The sequence below is a fragment of the Plasmodium berghei genome (assembly GCF_900002375.2).
Source record: "Plasmodium berghei ANKA genome assembly, chromosome: 10".
Classification (NCBI taxonomy): Eukaryota; Apicomplexa; class Aconoidasida; order Haemosporida; family Plasmodiidae; genus Plasmodium; species Plasmodium berghei.
Genome location: NC_036168.2, coordinates 673357 through 692355, shown reverse-complemented (window position 1 = coordinate 692355; position 18999 = coordinate 673357). Strand labels below are relative to the sequence as shown.

Sequence of the window (18999 nt, the reverse complement as noted above, 5' to 3'; positions counted from 1 at the left end):
AATATATACATATAACTTTGAGATGTCATCAAAAAAAAAAAAAATGGAAATACACAAAAAATAAAATATTTAGAAAAATGATTTTATGCCGATATATTTTATTATTTATTACTTAATATATTAAAATAAATAAAAGAATATTACATGAAAATACAATTGCTTGTTCTTTTTTTGTCGACAAGATCTTTTGAACAAGATATAACACGTCCGATTTTCAAAGGTTCCCAAACAACCGTTTGAGCATATTTTGAATGAAAAGAAAAGTCAATACTTACATCATTACTCGCTTTATTTAATATACAATTAATTCCCCCTGGATGGTTTTCAATAAAATTTGTTACATCATATACATTTCCGTTTGCTACAACCCAACAATCGTCTATACTACAATGCCTTTTTATTTCACAAAATGTGAAATTTTTTTTATATTTTATATAACTATAATATTTTTTTTTTTTTTTTTCTTCATTTTTTTCATTTTCATTTTCTGCCTTTTCTGTGCTCTTATATTTGGGCTCATTTTCATTAGCCTTACTTAAATCTCGAATTTCTTTCATTTTGGTATATTCATTTGTTAGAATATTTTTATGTGTTAATGCGCTCAAAATAATTGAGCGGTTTAATTTACTTTGATGTATTTTTAAATCATATTTTTTATATTTAATATATAGCTCTTTTCGTTTTATTTCACAATTTTTACAAAATTCTAATAAACATACGTCTTCACAAAACCCACATGCATTACAATTTTCATTGTCATTTTCTTCATTTTTATGATCGTTTTGGAATTTCTCGATTTGGGAACATTGGAGCTGAGTTAACATAAATTGGTTTATTGGTTTTTCATAATTATTTATACTATTTTCATTTTTTTTCGATTTTTCTAAAATGTTAATTTTTTCTTTCTCGTCATCTTCATTATTTTCTACGATTTTCATCTTCATATAGAATTTTAGTAGACACAACTTGCCTTTTTTTTTTTTTTTTAAATGCATAAGTTTTGATAAGATATACTAATGCTTGTTTAAATTTCTAAAATAAAACATAATTAAAGAATATTAAGAGATCAATCATATTTACCATTGTTACAATTTGAATTTCTATTATAAAACAATGATATAAAATAAATTAATCATTATTTTACATCTTCCTTTAGAGTCCACACATTATACAATTTCTACATGTATATGTTTGTGTATTTATTTAAAGAAACGGAAAAAGTTTAAATAAATAACAATAATTAATTTGGTGCTTTGGTATAGTTAGGATTTGATATTCAGTATATGAATAAAAAATATGCAAAAAATAATATATAAAACATGCAAAATAACGAATATACAAAATATGGAAAAAAAGAATTACAAAATAACGACATAGAGTATCACATCAAATTAGATAATTAACAAATTTTTTTTAAAGTATGCACGAACAAAATTCAGCCAAAAATTTTGAATTTCTTAATTTGCATTTTCACTATATATATAATATATTTTTATGAATATACCAGATATTATTTTATACATATATAAATAAAACACATGCGCGATGGTATTTAGGTAAATCCCTTATTTATTACTCTTTCTCTATATTTAACTACATTATTTTATTTTATTTTATTTTATTTTATTTTATTATATTTCATTTTTTTTTAAATAAAATAATATTATATTTATTTAGGAATTTATTTTATTATTTGTGGAAAAATATCCAAATAAAATTTTTTTCCTTAATGCGAAATTTCCATTTCGTTAAATTTTGTAAATTAAGTCTTTCTCAAAAAAAAAAAAAAACAAGTCGGTATATATCATAATGTAATGAAAAAATCTCCATATTTTAGTTACAATCTGTTTAAAATTAAATAAATATTTCTCGGCTATTTTATCCCATTTTTTGTCAAAATTTTATAAAACTTTAACAAAAGTCTTGAAAACATAATAAATTACTCTTATATATATATGCATATTTTTGTATTGTATGCATACACTTTTTGGTGATATATGATTGGTTATTATAATGGAGCATGCTTCAAAAAAAATAAAATTAAATAACAATGAAAGTAAAAATATATATATAAACAATGCTAATAATATGAGTGTTCATAATATATCGATGAATGCTATTCTGTGCACATCCCTAAACTTAGACAGTATTTATAAACATTTTTCTAATTGTGTATATAATCCACGGGAATTTAAATGTATGCGTATAGATGTTCCTGTTAGTTTAAATACTGTGAATAAATATATTAATTATATTAAAAATAAGGAAAAATTACAAACTGAACAAAATAATTTAGTAACAGAAAATAATAAAAATGAAATATGTATGCCTGTAGAAAATAATTCAAATAAAGATACATTCACTCAATTATCTACTATAACAAGTAACATTAATGATAATATTAATATTGAACCCGATAATTATTATTCCTCTGAAATAAAATATATTGATGAAATTCAAAATTTTGAAGAAAAAAATGATGAGGCTGATTATACTAGCGAAAAGCTAGTTATCAATGTTTCGATTTTTTCAAATGGAAAAATTATATGCACAGGAAATAATTCTATTGAAGCATGCAAAATAGCAATGAAAAAAGTTGAAAAAAAATTAAAACAATTAAATTTTAAAAATATTAAACTAAAAAAAATAGCCATTACAAATATATTAGCTGTATATAATGTGGGATTTTCAATTGTCCTTCCATTATTTGCTCAGTATTATAAAAGTGTAAGTTTGTTCATATATTTAAATAAGTCACTTTATAATATCCACACACAAACCAAACCCTTTCTTGTTTTTCCACCATTTCAAACTTTGCCAACTTTAGGTCGATTACGATCCGAACGTCTTTCCTGCTTGCAAAGTGAAGATCGCATTGAGCAATGATGATAATAACAATTCGTCTGAATTTAATGAGGTAAATATGCTATAACTTTTTTTTATTTTTTTTAAGTTGCTCCATGATCATATATTTTCTTTGTTTTTTTTTTTAAGCAAAATGATAGTGCATATGCTTGGTGCACAAATAACCATATAATTGAGGCAAGTAAAAACAAAACTGATGTAGTGTCGGCTAGTATTTTTTCCACAGGGAATATAACATTAACTGGAGGAAAGAGTTACGATAATTTGAAGAAATGTATTGATATATTGTTACCTTATTTGATTAGAAGCAAATCTCAGCATTAACCCGATTGACTTTTCCTTTTTTTTTCCCTTTTTTTCCCTTTTTTTTGTACTTTTCCAGTTCATTACGAGTTCGAGACGGTGCACTGACTCGAAGTGTTAAGTTGTCTGGAATCGGAAAAAGAAAATTCACCCGATGAATGATCAGAAGGAATTGTAAATATATTACAATCAAAATGATTAATATAATTTAAATCCTTTAATCGGATTGCTTTTTCTTTATCATTTTTATATGAGTTAATATTATCGTCATAAATATTTATATATAGATCAAAACATTCTGAAAAACATTTATGAGTCAACAATTTCTCAATTGGCTCTCTTTTTTCAACATTTTCTTCTAAACAACGCATCAAAAAATCTTTTATTTCTTCATCAAAATTTAAATAATCAAATTTATCCCCTGTAAATGTGTCAATTAATGTTTCTTCAAATATTCTACCAATCATATAAGAATATGCTTTTTGTAATTTTATTTGATCGTGAAAATAGAAAGCATTACAATAATTCACATCTTTATTTATTTGAAAATTTATCAAAAGGTTATCATCAATTGGTCCTTTGTTTGTATAATCATTAAATTGGGAATTAAACTTTTTGAGATTTGCTTTAACTTCAGGAGGAATATAATAAAATATATTTTTACTATATGTTTTAATTGCAATCGTTTCATCAATATTATAGAGAATAAAATTAAGAGCATCCTTTGAAAGTAAACCCAATGGTCCCCCAATATTTAAAATCAAACTATCTTCTTTAAGAAATATTCTTGAGCATTTTAATGTAATAAAAACATTTAAATTTAATAATTTTAATATAATTTTTATAATTTTTATTATTATGCATTTTAATTTAAAAACTCTTAATTTTAAATCTATTCCTGATAAAAATTCATTATATATAAATTCATTCAATGGCGTCCCGTTTATATATTTAGTTTTTTCGATTAGTTCATTGTCTATTTCAATTGAAATTGGAAAAAATATATTTTCGATTTTATTTTTTTCAACATAATTTTTTAAAATTTCAAGAGTTTTATTCATTTCTTTTTCAATCTGTTTTAAGTCATAAACATTTCCATAATTCTTTTTATAATTTTCCATTTCACTTACATTACCATTAACAAGTTTTGTTTCTTTTTTTGTATCTTGTTCAATGGGCTCACAAAAAAACTGTTTTAACTTTTCTAATTGACAATCATTACGCATATTTATAGAAATTATTCGTTTAAATTTTAAAGCACAAAATATTTCTAATTGTGTGCAATATATTTGCCAAATAAAAGAATGAGAATATACTCCTAAAAAATTCATATATTGTACATTCTTTTTATATGCTGGAATATTTTTTTTACAATGTTCAATTATTTGTACTTTATCATAATGTTTTTGTTCACATGTTATTTCTTTTAATTTGTTTTTTATATTTTTTTTTGTAAATTTATAATATAAATCTTTTGTAAAATAAACAAGCTTATCTAAGCTACTCAAGTGGTTATAGTTATCGATTTCATTCCAATGTGTTTCACTAAAAAAATTATTTTGTTGATAGTTTATAAAATCCATTTTGGTGTTTAAGATATATTGCAATGTTCCATTTTTTCTACTTAGCCCATTTGCATCTTCTTCATTATCTTTCTCATTCGCTGTATTGCTCTGATTCTGAATCGCTGAATTTCGAGTTAAGAAAACGTCTTTGACATTTTGAATATCGCCCATACCCAAAACAAACTTTGCCTTTGCAAAAATAGAATTTCTATGCATTCTATTTAGAAAAAAATTGTATTTATTTATCATCATTTTCATTCCGTTAAATAATTCTAATGACATATAGTACTGTTCATGCGATACTTCAAGAGTGTGAAAAAAATAATAATAATAATCATATAAAGATATTTCCTCAAAAGCACTTTCAATAATATTATTAATTGATATATTTTCAAATTGTTCTAATATATCTGCAAATGAAAATTTATAATAAGTTAAAATTAAATAAAGTAACATATCCATGTTTCTTGGTTTCATAATAATATAATATAACATTTGAATATTTGTATTAATTGATCTTTCACATAAATAATGCATCATAATACTAAAATAATCATTGTTTTGATTTAATAACAATTTATTATCTTTAACAGCAAAATATAAATAAGATTCTTTTTGATCATTTATTTTGTTTACTAAATCTATGATATTTTCGTCTGGTTCTTTTGTTTGGTCAATGTTGTATAATGAGCTTTCATTTTCTGTGTTTCGATTTGCCTCATTCTGTGTTTTTCCTTGCGAATTAGTATTTTCGTTTTTATCATATATAATTTGAATTCGTCTTTTTTCATTTTTATTCTTTCCACCATTATTATTATTCATATTAAAAATAAATAATTTTTTTTTTTCTTTTCCATTTTCATCTACCACATGAATTGGTTTTTGTTGAATGGTAAGGGTATTTATTTTGAACTCATCAAATGTGGATTTTAATTGATCTAACATTTTATCTTTTTTTTTCATATTTACTATGCATTTTTTATTAAAAATATCCTTTTCGCTCCATCGATTGTTATTATTACTACAAATAGAATTGTTATCAGCGTAATGCCCATCCTTTTCTTTTCCATTTTTCTCGTATGGAATATATTTTTCTGAAATTCCATTTCGTCTTTTTATTGCTGATCTTTCTTTTCCTTGACCTTCTGTTTCATTTCCTTCATCTGAATATTCTTCGTTTCCATCTTCTTCTTCATCATGTTGTATTAAATCATTTATATCATCTTGATTTGGAAATTTTTGAATTTTATCAATAAATGTATAACCAAATGTGGATGTTTCACAAAAATTTTTAGCTATTATATCTTCTTTCTTTGTTTCACTACTATAATTATCTTTTCTGTTTTCAAGTATACTATTAAATTTGTCAATTTTCTCTTTAATTTTTGGATCATTAAAGGAAAATAAATGTACAAAATTATCCTTCTTTTGTTCGTATATCAATTTTTTTAAACATGAAAAATCTGGAAGCTTTTCATTTTTTTTTTTTTTCCTTTTAATTTTAACATTCGAGGCTTCTGTTATTATTGTATTTTTTCTCAAATCAACGATTACACTTTTGTTATTGTTATTGTTTGTTCGTTTTTTAAATGTCATTTTTAGGCGTTTTTACCCATGTATATACAAATACAGGCATATATTTTTATTTTCTTCTATTTTCACCTTATATTTTATTTGTGTGCTATTTTGTTTTAGTTAATTATATTTATTTGTTTGTATACTTTGATATATTTTTCCCCAATAATAATGATAATCCTTTTACATTATTACAATTTGTTACATGCTCTGGGATTTTGGCTTGTCGCCAACTTTGTTATATATTTTTTTTATTTCGCTACTATTTTTTTTTTTTTCATAATGGTTAAGGAAAATGATAAATAATATGAACAAGAGAGTGTGTAAATGCACATATATGTATAGTTATATAACACATATAAATATTATATGTATTTTTTATGTTTAGAAATGTGTATGCATACATATCGTTTTCCCATCTTTTATCATACTACGTATAATAATTGAAGTGCAAACACCAAAACATTAAGCTTTTTAATTGCTAACAATATTTTTAGGATTTCCTTTTATATACTACACACACTATATCTCAGTTTGTTTATCATCGTTATTTTATTACATAATTATATTTTATTTTTTTATGAACATGTAAGGTTTTTATAAAATTGTGAAAAAATACATTGTATGTTCAGAAAAAAAATACGAAATTATCTGTAATTGGCTAACTTACAAAAGCCTTTATAGAGATCAGAGTTATCATCCAAATTTAGCATAAGAAAAAGAATAAAATGGACAACTTATAAAATATTCATATATTTATAAATGATATGATGCCGCATTTATTTTTTTAAATAAAGTTTTAAAATTAAAAATGATGAAATGTATTTTTTGAAGTATTATATATTACACCAAATTAGCTATTTGAGAATGGGGATATATTCTCAAGTTGACACTTTGCGCAAAGGCTAATGTAACTCTGATTTTATTCAATAAATACACGATTCCCTTGTTTAAATGAAAATACATTATTTAAATAGTAATTTTTTGGTGCGGCATTTATATTACTCATTTTTTATTTTGTTTTTTTCTTCCTTTTTTTTTAATTAAACAATGGACAAACATTATGAAAAACAAGCAAACACAAAGATTTCGCATTAATGCTTGGCTTTGTGAAGATAAGAATGAACAACGCATGTTTCGATTCAATACAAATGATTAATCGCGTAATTAAGAATAAGTTTGGATAAGTTCGAATGTGGTCAAATAAATATGAAAATAAAACAAATGAATAAGCATGTAAAAAGGGGCACCCAATTTAGCGAGTAAATTTTTGCAAAACTGCAAACAAATAATAAATTAAAAAAGTAAAATTAAAAAAATAAAATCGAAAAGAATAAAACTGAAAAGAATAAAATTAAAAAGTAAGGATACAACAATGAGTTTTTCTTTCAAAGTTGTGTGTGTAATATCATCGTTAAAATTAATATGTATATGCGGGTTTTGTGTCAAAAAAAACGGGTATACTAATTATATTCAACTATTTCATAGATTGTTTCATATACAGTCTTTAATTTTTGATTGTATACAAAAGGGGAATATTACAATTGTCTGATTATTTATCATCTTATAATGTCCTTTTAATTTTGTTATAATATGCTATATATCAACCAATACAAAAACATCACAAGAATCATTATTTGACACTATTTTTAATTCATGTTTTGTTATAGCTTTTATTTCGGTTCCGCATTCATGCTTATCTGTAGAAAATAATTCACCATATCCATAAGCTTCAATATAAAATTGCTCTATGTCAAAAACAATTATATCAATAGTTTTACAAATAAAATATTCATTACCATATAAAAAATGGAATTCAACTAAAAACTTAAAAAGTAAATCATCTAAATCATCTCCTTTTATGGATACCTTTCTTTTCATTTTTAATTCGACATTTTTTAAATCACACATGTAATTGAATAATGAAATGCATACAGCTTCAAATGCTTCCTTAAGGTTATTTCCATAACTATGTAAAATTATATCAGCAGTATGATCAAGATATTCATATTTATAATTTTTATTTAAATTTATGTTGCATATTTCGATATCATTCATAATATTTTGATCGATAATTTCATCATTAGTTGCTTCATTTTCTTCTATTTCATTTGTATATTCTGATTCGTTTTCTTCATGAACATAACTTCTATTAATTCTTCTTCTGTTTCTCTGGGGTAGAGATATTATTTTGCTATTTGGGAAATCCCTCATTAGTTTTTTTCTTTTTATTTATAATCACACGTGAGGGTAGTTTCACAAAAAAAAATAATAATAATAAAATAGCAATAATAAAATAGCAATAATAAAGTAACAATAATAAAGTAACAATAATAAAAAAATAGAATTAAAAAAATACATATACGTATAAAAAATTTTATAATTCCGACGCCACATGTTTAGCCCTTTGGGAAACAGTTGAACTGAGAAAGTGGCAAAAATTGGAAGCACAAAAATTGACAGAGTATTTTGCAAAAATTAAAAGTAAAATCCAATTATAACCATATACAAATTTGCGTTATTTTAATATTTTTATTTAAAAAAAGTAAAAAGAACTGTGAATAAAAATTTTGAAATAAGCATGAGGAATATTGTGAAAAAGTTAAAAAAAACATTTATTTTCCTTTTCCCTTTAATGAGTATTTCCAACCCTTCATGCATTTGAAGTGTACTGAGAGTTTGTTTTTTCAAAGGAATTCCATACATATCAATTTTTATATGTACATGTTTAGGTATATTTGAATATAACATGTTATGTTAATAAAATTTGGGGTCAATTCATTTTGATGACACTCGTTTTGTTCTTAACACACCTAAAAGTATATTTTTTTGCATGAACTGAAAACTTCTAACAATACTTCAGGATGAAAAGAAAAAAAAGCAATAAATAAGAAGAAAACAGTAGCCAATAAACTGAATAAATCATAATTTGGATAAAAAAATAAAACAAGTAATATACATAAGTATATAAATGAGCAAGAACAAATGATCATGTAAAGGATGAACGAACAAGGCAATTGTTTGAATTAAAAATAAAACGAGAAATACGATAAACATAAAAAGTATGTTTTTTTTATTCCTCTTAAAAAGGCATAATCACTGCTATATTTTATAACAAAACATTATATAATATATTTAAACAACAATTTGTATATTATGTATAAATATGTTATATATCAAATAATACAATTAAAAGATATATACACGTATATATTATACACTTAAATGGTATATGCTTTGAATATTGTATGAAATGGGAAAAAATACAATTTAATCAGGAAAAATAAATCACACATTCACATATATTATATATTTCCTTATTCAGACAAATAAACGAAATATTGAAAATGTGAAAATAAAGTGGATAGAATTAAGATGAACAGTTGATCAGTATTTCTTGCTAGTATATATATAACCATTTGTTCTTATTTGGATTCTTAAAGTATAAAATGGTATGAATAAAATGGGGTGGATATTATTTCTCTTTATATTATTTTGGGATTGTATATTCATAAATGGATATATTATAAATTTAAAAAAAGGGAACTGTGTGAATTTAATAAATAATTATGAAATAAGAAATAAGTTAGCAAAAAAAAATATTACAAAAAAAAAAAAAAAATCTTTAAATATATTCAAAGAAGAAGAAGTAGATGAAAAATATAATACAATAAATACGATTAATAGTTTGTTAGGGAAAGTTAAAAGACAATTTAATATTACTCATGTTATAGATAATAGATTGAAAAATAATACTTCAAAAGGAAGTGACAGTTTAAAATCAAATAATGTTGTCGATATAAATGAAAATGAAAAAAATGAAATAAAAAATATATTTGGTTCTATGTTAGATGGGAGTTTAAAAATAGGAAGAGCAAACACTTTGTTTAAAGAGTTGAAAGAAGAAAAAAAAATGATAGACTTAAAATATAAAATGCTGTTAAGTAGAAAAATGAAATTGAGAAAAAATCAATTTAAACAACTAGAGGAAAGTATAAATAATGGAACATTTAAATCTCCATATAATGATGAACAAAGAAAATTTTTGCAAAAGGTTTTAAAAGAACAAGAAGAAGCAATTGAACCTATATTAAAAGAAATCGAAAAAATTGACAAAAATCGATATTTAATTTTTGATGAAAAAAATGAATTATTTGTTAAATTAAGACAAGATATTGAAAAAAAAAAAAATGAAATAAATATAAAATATCAAGAAGAAGCTATCAAATTAGGTATTAAACAAATTATGGACAATCTGTATGAACAAACAAAAACACCATTAGTATGGGATCTAACACAAAGAAGTTGGCCACAAGCTATATACCCACTAATAAATGATATGAAATTAAAAGCAGATGTATATTGGGAATCGACAGTAGTTGGGGGAAATAGAGAAGAAAATGAATTTTTTTTTACTCCATCAAATTTACCATCTTTAGGTGAAAAAAAAAAGAAAAGAAAAGGAAGGGGTATTGGAAGTAAACGAGGAGGATCATGTGGAAGAGGTATGAAAGGACAAAAGAGCCGAAGTGGGGGTTCAATACCTATTGGGTTTGAAGGTGGGCAAACGCCATTATATAGAAAGTTACCAAAATTCGTTTCAGCTCCCCTTGGACCAGGTCATAGGTTTAATAGATATGACTATGAATTAATTTCATTAAATTTAATTAATTTAGCATATACAAGAAGTGGAGAAAAATCATTTTTAGAAATCGATTGGAATGTTATTGATAAATTAGGTCTTAGAATAGGAAAATATAAAAGAAGACATCCGATAAAAGTTGTTGGATGCAATTTAAAAAAATTTAAAATGAAAAATGGATTTGATTTTAAATTTTATGCAAAAAATGTCATCCTTAAAGCACATTCATATACAGCAAAAGCCGCAAGAGAAATTATAAAAAATGGTGGAAGATGTTTATTGTTAAAAAAAAATACTCAAGATATTGTATATTCAGAGTATAATCCAGATGATAAAGATTTAAACCGAATTCCAAGAAGAATTGTTTTTTCAGGAAAGCCATCAAAATACGAAAGAAAAATGCATTGGTTGAAGAATGTAAAGATGAATAATGAAAATTCTAAGGAAGCGGTGGAAAAATCGTAAAAAAAATAAAAAAAAATATATAAATAAAATAAAATAAAACTTCTTAAATTATGGCTAGTTTTTTTATACGTTTTTTAAGTAAATATTCTGAACGATTAATAAAAAAAAGGTCATTATGAGGCAATATGGCTAGATAAATCATATAAAAAAACAAATTGGGGGAAAAATTGTTCATAATTAATAGCCAAATTAATAGGAAAACGAGCGCACACATAAAAGGGGAATAATACACAAACGCGCATATTCTACTAATTTCATAGGCCGAATTTATGAAAAAAAAAAAAGCATTTTAATTATAAATATTTTACACATTCACATGTGATTATATATATGCACAAGCATAAATTTGCAAATTACAACCCTAAAGATTTAAATGAAAAACTGATGAATTAAAATAAGGATAATTAATGCATATCCGTTTAAAAACAAAAAGTTGTATATATGTAGTTGATTTTTTATTATATATATTTACCACTTATATATATAATTTTACGTATTTGCTATTTTTTTGTGAATGCTTATATTCTCAAATATATGCATTTGTACCATTAAATTTATTTCTTCGTTTTATCTGCTTATTCGACAAATTTGCTTGTTATTATTTATTCATTTATTTATTATTTTAATTTTTTTAAGTGGAAAGGGTCCATACTACTTCAATATGAAACAACACCAAATTGTGCATCTTTCGCACAAGCAAATATATACTCACATATATATATATATATATATATATATATATGGACATAATTTTGTTAAAGTTGTATTTACAATATATAACTTTGTAGTTTATATTTTAAATTAAAAATTTTTTATTTAAGATTCGATTTGTTCGAAAAGACGGGAATAGAGAACTCAGTGTCAGCTATCATTGAAGGCGCTAATATTTTTTTGGTCGTTGGAAATTAAACAACAAAATATGAAATGCTATCAAAGCATTGCAAAATATTTTTTGAATTTTGGGATCCATCTGGCTTGGCAAAATATTATTGGATACACAAGTATCAAATAAATGAACATAAGTTATTAAAAATGTTTCATTAAAAGTTGAATTTACATAATTTGTATGATTATCTATTATTTCAATTATATTCAGAATTTTTTTATCAAAATTAGGTATACATTTATATTTTAAATCATTTAATAATAAATTTATTGCATTTTTGAAAATGTGTAAAGTGTCTGAATGTATAGAATCTTTTAAATTTAATTCAACATTATAATTATTTTTTTTATCACAAAAATTATTGGATCCTTTATTTTTTTTATCTAATTTAGATGTATTATCAAAATTAATATAATCATCACTTTTTTTGTTACTTTCATTTTCACTATCAATATATTCATACATGTTTCCATTTAAACAATCATTTATATTTGATTTATTTTTATCAGGCATGGGTGGTTGTTCATTAATAAGCGATTCATCAATGATTTTATTATATTTTCGCTTTAATATGTTTGCATACTTACCTCTATAGTTGTATCTATTATTTATATTTTCATCTTTACAAAGATTTTCATGTTTCTTTATTGGGATATTATCATTGTTTGTTTCATATGGGGGAATTAAAGTTACAGATTTTTTTTCATTTTTTATATTTATTAATGTTAATTCATTGTCCTTTGGAAAATTATTTTTTTTATTTTCGGGCAAATCATATTGTGTTTGTAAATTTGAAAAGTCTTCGTTTTTTTTTATGTATAAAGAATTGTTACAAATAAATGACCCATTATTTCTTAAACAATTTATTCCATTTTTTTTTATTTCTCCAGAATAACCTAATGCTGAAATATTGTTTTTAACACTTTCAGAATCTATTATTGGATTAATGAAATTTTTTTCTTTAGCAGAAATATTAGGTTTAAGACAGTTATCGATATTTTCTGTAATTGATGATTTTGTGATATTTATTTTATTATTATCATTATCAAAATTTTGTTCATTTTGTGATTCAAATATATTTTTTTTTTTTTTTGAAAATACATCATTTTTTATGATATCTCGATTTTTAGTATTACACTTTTCTTTACTTGTAGTTTCAGTTAATATTTTTTTATTACAATTTATAACTGAAGATATTTGCTCAGAATTTATTATTATTTGATTATTTTTTTTACTATTTTTGTAATTTGTGATATTTTTTTCATAACTTGTATGTGCACTTCTTTCTTGATCTATTGAAATAGATTTATTAGGGCATTCAAAATATTTGTTACTTTCAATATAAGGGATAATATCATTTGTTATATTTTGTTTGTTGGCTTTAACTATGATATTAAGATTGTTTGTATTTTCAGAATATTTTTCATTTTTATATAAAATGTCTGACGAAATAAGAGTAGTTCCATTCTTATTATTAATGTTAGTATTAATACCATTTGATGTGGATATAATATTTTGTCTTTTTATTTCCTTTTTTCCAAGAATTTTATTTTGTGAAATAAATAAAGTTGCATCCTTTGAACTCAAAGAAACAGATTCATTTATTAATGTATTATTTGTATTATCTTTATCAATATATAGACAATTTTGATAGTTAAATATATCCATTTTATTGTTATATTGATCATTTATTTGTTCAATATTTTTAATAGTGCATTTATTTATATCGATTTGCGTATTTCCATTTTCATCATAATTTTTTTTTCCATAATAATTTGGATTTTGTATAGAATAAATGAATGCTGAATTATTTTTTTTTACATTTTTTAATCGTTTTCCAATATTTGTATTGTTATAGTTCCCAATTCCATCTTTCTTAATTTTTATTTCTTTAATTTTACAATTTGTAGTTCTATATTTTTTTTTTAAGTTTATAGTTGGATCTTGATTAATTTCTAAAAAATCATTGTTTAAATTCCATTTTAATGGTTTGTTAAAGTCTTCATTTATGCTGTTATATATATAATTTATTTCTTTTGTTTTAATAGTTTTAATAGCTAATTTCCTTGCTTCATGAAATCCAAACTTTTGAACAGAATAATATTTTCGTGCTGATTTTGCCCCTTCGGACCACCTTGCTTCCCAACTATTTTTATGTAAATCATACCAAACCCCTGAAACTCTAGGCAAACATTTTGCTAAATTTCTTAAATCTTGAGAGCATATATTTTCTTCATTTTTTTTTATTCCGTTTTTAAAACATTTTTTTACAAAACTCACATAATTCTTTAAATCTAAATCTTTTAGTAGTTCATCAAAATTTTCAAATTGTGTATTCATTTCTTTGAAGCAATATAAAAAAAATAGGAAATATCAAGACAGTGTATGCATGAATATCAAATGTGTGTGTGTTTTTTTTATTTTATTATATTTTTATTATTTTTATTATATTTTTTTTTCAAATATTCTGGAAACTTGTAATAATATTGGGATATGCTAGAATTGAACATAGCCCATTAAGTGGAAAATGATATATTTTATGAAAATTAAAATTAAAAAGTATTAAATATATGTATTTTCCACCACTTTGAAAGGAAAGTAGAATTTCATATTAGTATATTAAATATGGCTTTTCAATGTCTGTCGTTGAATATATGAGAATTAAAATTTTTTTATTTTATTTTTATTTTTCTATCTCAAATTTATGCATAACCATGCCCAGGCATGTATTATACATGTTTCTTTTTTTTTTCACTTTTAGCAATTATATGCTCTCAATTTTTCCGTTATCACTTTCCATGTTCTATATATTTTTCGCCTTCTTTTTAAACATTACATAAAAATTAAATAAATAAAAAAAAATATTTTTTACACACTATCATGAAAGGTATAGATAATCTTAGTATTTTCAAAACATTATTTTTTTTAAGAATTAATTTTCCTTTTTACTATTAAAAAATGTATGTGAAAAACGGGAAAATGGTAATTCAATTTTATGAAAAAAAAAAATAAATAAAAAAATACATGCATATACAAATTAACGCTCCAAAAGCCATAGCCAATAATAAATAACAAAGACATTAAAAAAAATTGTAGTATATATATAGCATACATTTTTATAGAAATAAATGGATGCACATTTACTAACATTATATAAACAAATATATCGGCTCTACAATATTAATTCTGTTTGTTTGTGCGTTCATCCTTTATTTATTCGTAGTGCATTGTTTCCCATTTTGTCAATAAAAATTTCCTACATTTTTATTTTCCCTTTTTATTTATTTTATGCGAAAAAGTACACATGCTCAGTATAGCCCCAGTTCTGAGTGCGCATAAAAACTGCGGTAATTGCAAAAAATTAAAAAAAAGTAAGATAAATGATATTTTCCAATTTTTGTAAAAAACAAATTGAACCTTTCATATAATCACTAAAATATATATAGTCACTTTTTAACAATTAAATGTATCCCAATATTTTTTATTAAGTTATATAAATTTATCTTTTAATTCAAAGTTATTTTTTTATTTTCATCATTTTGATGAATATTATTTCGTTAAGTATATATAATGTTATTTTACACATTTTCAATCAAAAAATTTAAACAAAAATATAAAATGTAATCTCAAAAAAAAAAAAAAAACTACATATAATTATTTGTATATATTATTATGTTAAAAAAATATACATATTTATTAACAATATTTTAATATATATATGAATTTATTATAATTAATAGTCTTATTTTCAAAAATGAGCAAATAAAAACAACATACAATATTTTTCTATCCATTTATTTGTCTATTTTATATATTTTTTTTTATTATTATATAACAAGGTTTGAAACTATTTCCCCACTTATTGGCTCAATTACACCCATATTATATTTCCTCGCCCTCAACGCTATCATAAAATATTTTGTTTTTTAGATTGGAAAGAATGCACACATATAAATAATATTTATTATTATACAGTTTTATTTGTTTATTTTTCTGCAGTTTTTATTTCTTACTTTGTATTTTCGGGAAATTCTTTGGAGCAAGTTTGTTAGAGGATGGCCATTCAACTGAAAATATGAAAAAAAAAAAAAAAAATTTAATTAATTATTTGGTTAGTTATTTGACTAATTAGCCGATCTACTGCTTAAGAAAAATAAAATCTAACAGTTGCATTCTTCTGCATATGCTTTTTTTATCTCCAAAGTAAATCCTTCAAATATTTTTTTTTTTGAGCAAGGGCCAGAATAATTCAAGGGTGCAATACAGTGCTAAAAATATATTAACAAATTGATGAAATAATGAATAGACAATTGCAAACTTTACAAAATATATTTTGTGAAAACAATATTTAAGTGTGTGTAAAAATTAAATAAGTATTTTTTTTTGTCCCTAACAATTTGATAATGTACAAAATCCAAGGTACCCAACACAAGCATATATATAAAATTGTGTAAAAATAAATGTATGTTTTAATTTTGTGTGGGATTATTTGATATTTTTATTTTACCTTTTCATTTTTTATCCAATTTTCTGGGCAAAATTCTTCATAAATAATATAGGTTGGATGTTCTACAATTGAAAATTAAATAAATCGTAAATTCAGAGTATATAATAGATAATATATTATTGTATTACACAAAAATAAATATATAATTAGCTATATAGCTAGCTATTTTTTTTTTTTATTCAGTTATTTACCATCAATACATGACCATTTTATTCCACACTCATATTCCATGCTCTCTTTTAAATTTGTATCGATACCTTCAAAAAATATTATTTTAGTTTGAATATGTGTACACAAATAGAAATATAAATAAGTATTTACAACTTATTTTAGTTTATACACACCAATAAATTGTGTTTGATCTTCACAATGTCCATTGTAATCATCAGGGGCAAGGCAGCTATCCGGATTTCCTAAATAGTTTGATTTTAGTATCCAATTTTTTGGGCAGGGCTATATATGATTCGAAAAAATAATAAAAAATAAGAATTAGCAGGCATTTGTTTTTTACAATTATAACGAATGAATAATATTATTACTAAAATGCACATTTTCAATATTTTATATGTTTTTTATAAATAATTACATCGCTTTCATCTATTTTGCAATTTCGTAAACATGGATAATTCACCATGCATAGCTTTTCAAAGGCAACCTAAAGATATGCATTCATAAATTCGTAACATTTCGTAGAACAAAACGTGATTAATTATGAACATGCATATTGTTGTAGACAAGTCATAGGTTCCATATATATAACAAATTAATATTTTTTTCAATAATTTAACTTTCATATCTTCATCAAAATTTATTAAGGATGCTCTTGAAAGGCAAGGCCCGAGATAATTATTTTGAGCAAAGCAAGTTCCATTATCTATTTTAACAATAAAAAATTGTCAAATAACATATTAATATATTTTTTTAAATTATTTTGACCTATGGATTGTATTTACTGTCTTTAATCCATCCCTATAAAATTAAAAAAAAAATGAGAGAAAACATATAGAAATATTAATTGCCTATTAAAATTATTGTAATTTTTATATATTACTTGTGGGCATTGTTTTGAATAATCCTTTACACACGTTTTCTTAAAAAAAATAGTAGAAAATTATAATTATTTATTTTAACAATTTTTTAAATAAAAATATGTTTATTTCATATTAATATATATATTATTTAAAAAATCTAACCTTACACGGCCATGTTGTTGCACACTTATTACTCCAAATTTCTTTTTGTTCATTAGTAAAATTTGAGAAATCATGAACAAGTAAGCATGTTCCTATAATTTGTTTAATATAATAAATTGATATATAATTGTTATTTTGTATATATAAATAAATATAAAAATATATATATATATATATATATATTTTTTTTTTTATGAACCTTCATAAGTTCCCAATGGGTGGCAAGTTTTTTCACTTTCAAGTTCCCATTTTTCGGGGCATTGTAAAGAATAGTCTTTTTCACATTCCTTGATACAAGGCCTTAAAAAAAAAAAAAAAAAAAAATAGGAATTGGAAAATATTCTACATGTTTAAATAAAACCAACTAATATATATATACCAGTAAATATTACAATGGCTCTCTAATATTATTTTTTTTTTTTTATCTTTTTCAAATTTAAGGAAACGGGGGCAAGGTCCTTTATAAGACAATGGTGATATGCATTCTTCAGTATTATTTAATTTTGCCCACCCTTGAAAAATAAAAAATATATACATAAAATAATAATCCTATAATATATATTTATGCATGTATTTTTTTTTATATTTTAAAATACCTTCTGCACAGTTTTGTCTTGTCAAGAAGAAAAAAAATATATGAAAAATAATTTGAGCATAATTTATTTTATTTGTTTTTAATATATTTGTTAGATTAGCATGTACACATTAACAAATATGACGAATGCATATATGTAATTCATTATTTTTAAAACAAAAAATATGTATACGAGTAATCTCTTTGGCAGGTTGCATTATTTTTCGAACAAACTACGATAAAAAATTATGTGATTTTTTATTTATATTTAACTATATGATTAGTATAATGTTGTCATAAAGTTAAAAAAGCTGGGAATATGTATTTGTTTATTTTTTATAAACCATTCTTTACTGCCAAAATAAAGAAAAACCCAAAAAACAGTCTTCGAACCATGTTCAATATAAAGCAACAAAATTTTAAT

General features: G+C 22.8%; 7 protein-coding genes across 7 annotated transcripts; 2 read left to right on the top strand and 5 right to left on the bottom strand.

Annotated features, from left to right (window-relative positions):
- Positions 1 to 140: 140 nt before the first annotated feature.
- Positions 141 to 938, bottom strand: PBANKA_1016000 (heme/steroid binding domain containing protein, putative; the record flags this gene model as incomplete). The annotated part of the gene is made up of 1 exon (XM_034565243.1): positions 141 to 938. The coding sequence occupies one exon, from the start codon at positions 936 to 938 to the stop codon at positions 141 to 143; it is 798 nt and encodes a 265-aa protein (XP_034421959.1).
- A 1075-nt stretch (positions 939 to 2013) lies between these two features.
- Positions 2014 to 3189, top strand: PBANKA_1015900 (transcription initiation TFIID-like, putative; the record flags this gene model as incomplete). Its single annotated transcript, XM_034565242.1, has 3 exons — positions 2014 to 2727; positions 2828 to 2917; positions 2995 to 3189. The coding sequence occupies 3 exons, from the start codon at positions 2014 to 2016 to the stop codon at positions 3187 to 3189; spliced, it is 999 nt and encodes a 332-aa protein (XP_034421958.1).
- A 62-nt stretch (positions 3190 to 3251) lies between these two features.
- On the bottom strand, positions 3252 to 6329 carry PBANKA_1015800 (conserved Plasmodium protein, unknown function; the record flags this gene model as incomplete). Its single annotated transcript, XM_034565240.1, has 1 exon — positions 3252 to 6329. One exon carries the CDS (start codon positions 6327 to 6329, stop codon positions 3252 to 3254), a length of 3078 nt encoding a protein of 1025 aa, XP_034421957.1.
- A 1575-nt stretch (positions 6330 to 7904) lies between these two features.
- On the bottom strand, positions 7905 to 8522 carry PBANKA_1015700 (protein archease, putative; the record flags this gene model as incomplete). Its single annotated transcript, XM_034565239.1, has 1 exon — positions 7905 to 8522. The coding sequence occupies one exon, from the start codon at positions 8520 to 8522 to the stop codon at positions 7905 to 7907; it is 618 nt and encodes a 205-aa protein (XP_034421956.1).
- Positions 8523 to 9762: 1240 nt separating this feature from the next.
- Positions 9763 to 11415, top strand: PBANKA_1015600 (apicoplast ribosomal protein L15 precursor, putative; the record flags this gene model as incomplete). Its single annotated transcript, XM_034565238.1, has 1 exon — positions 9763 to 11415. The coding sequence occupies one exon, from the start codon at positions 9763 to 9765 to the stop codon at positions 11413 to 11415; it is 1653 nt and encodes a 550-aa protein (XP_034421955.1).
- An 880-nt stretch (positions 11416 to 12295) lies between these two features.
- On the bottom strand, positions 12296 to 14641 carry PBANKA_1015500 (AP2 domain transcription factor AP2-O3; the record flags this gene model as incomplete). Its single annotated transcript, XM_034565237.1, has 1 exon — positions 12296 to 14641. The coding sequence occupies one exon, from the start codon at positions 14639 to 14641 to the stop codon at positions 12296 to 12298; it is 2346 nt and encodes a 781-aa protein (XP_034421954.1).
- A 1487-nt stretch (positions 14642 to 16128) lies between these two features.
- Positions 16129 to 18971, bottom strand: PBANKA_1015400 (CPW-WPC family protein; the record flags this gene model as incomplete). The annotated part of the gene is made up of 16 exons (XM_034565236.1): positions 16129 to 16205; positions 16315 to 16368; positions 16467 to 16569; positions 16809 to 16870; positions 17000 to 17065; positions 17153 to 17261; positions 17395 to 17463; positions 17597 to 17682; positions 17762 to 17777; positions 17860 to 17898; positions 18002 to 18093; positions 18201 to 18301; positions 18381 to 18513; positions 18598 to 18614; positions 18769 to 18808; positions 18920 to 18971. The coding sequence occupies 16 exons, from the start codon at positions 18969 to 18971 to the stop codon at positions 16129 to 16131; spliced, it is 1116 nt and encodes a 371-aa protein (XP_034421953.1).
- Between the last annotated feature and the right edge of the window lie 28 nt (positions 18972 to 18999).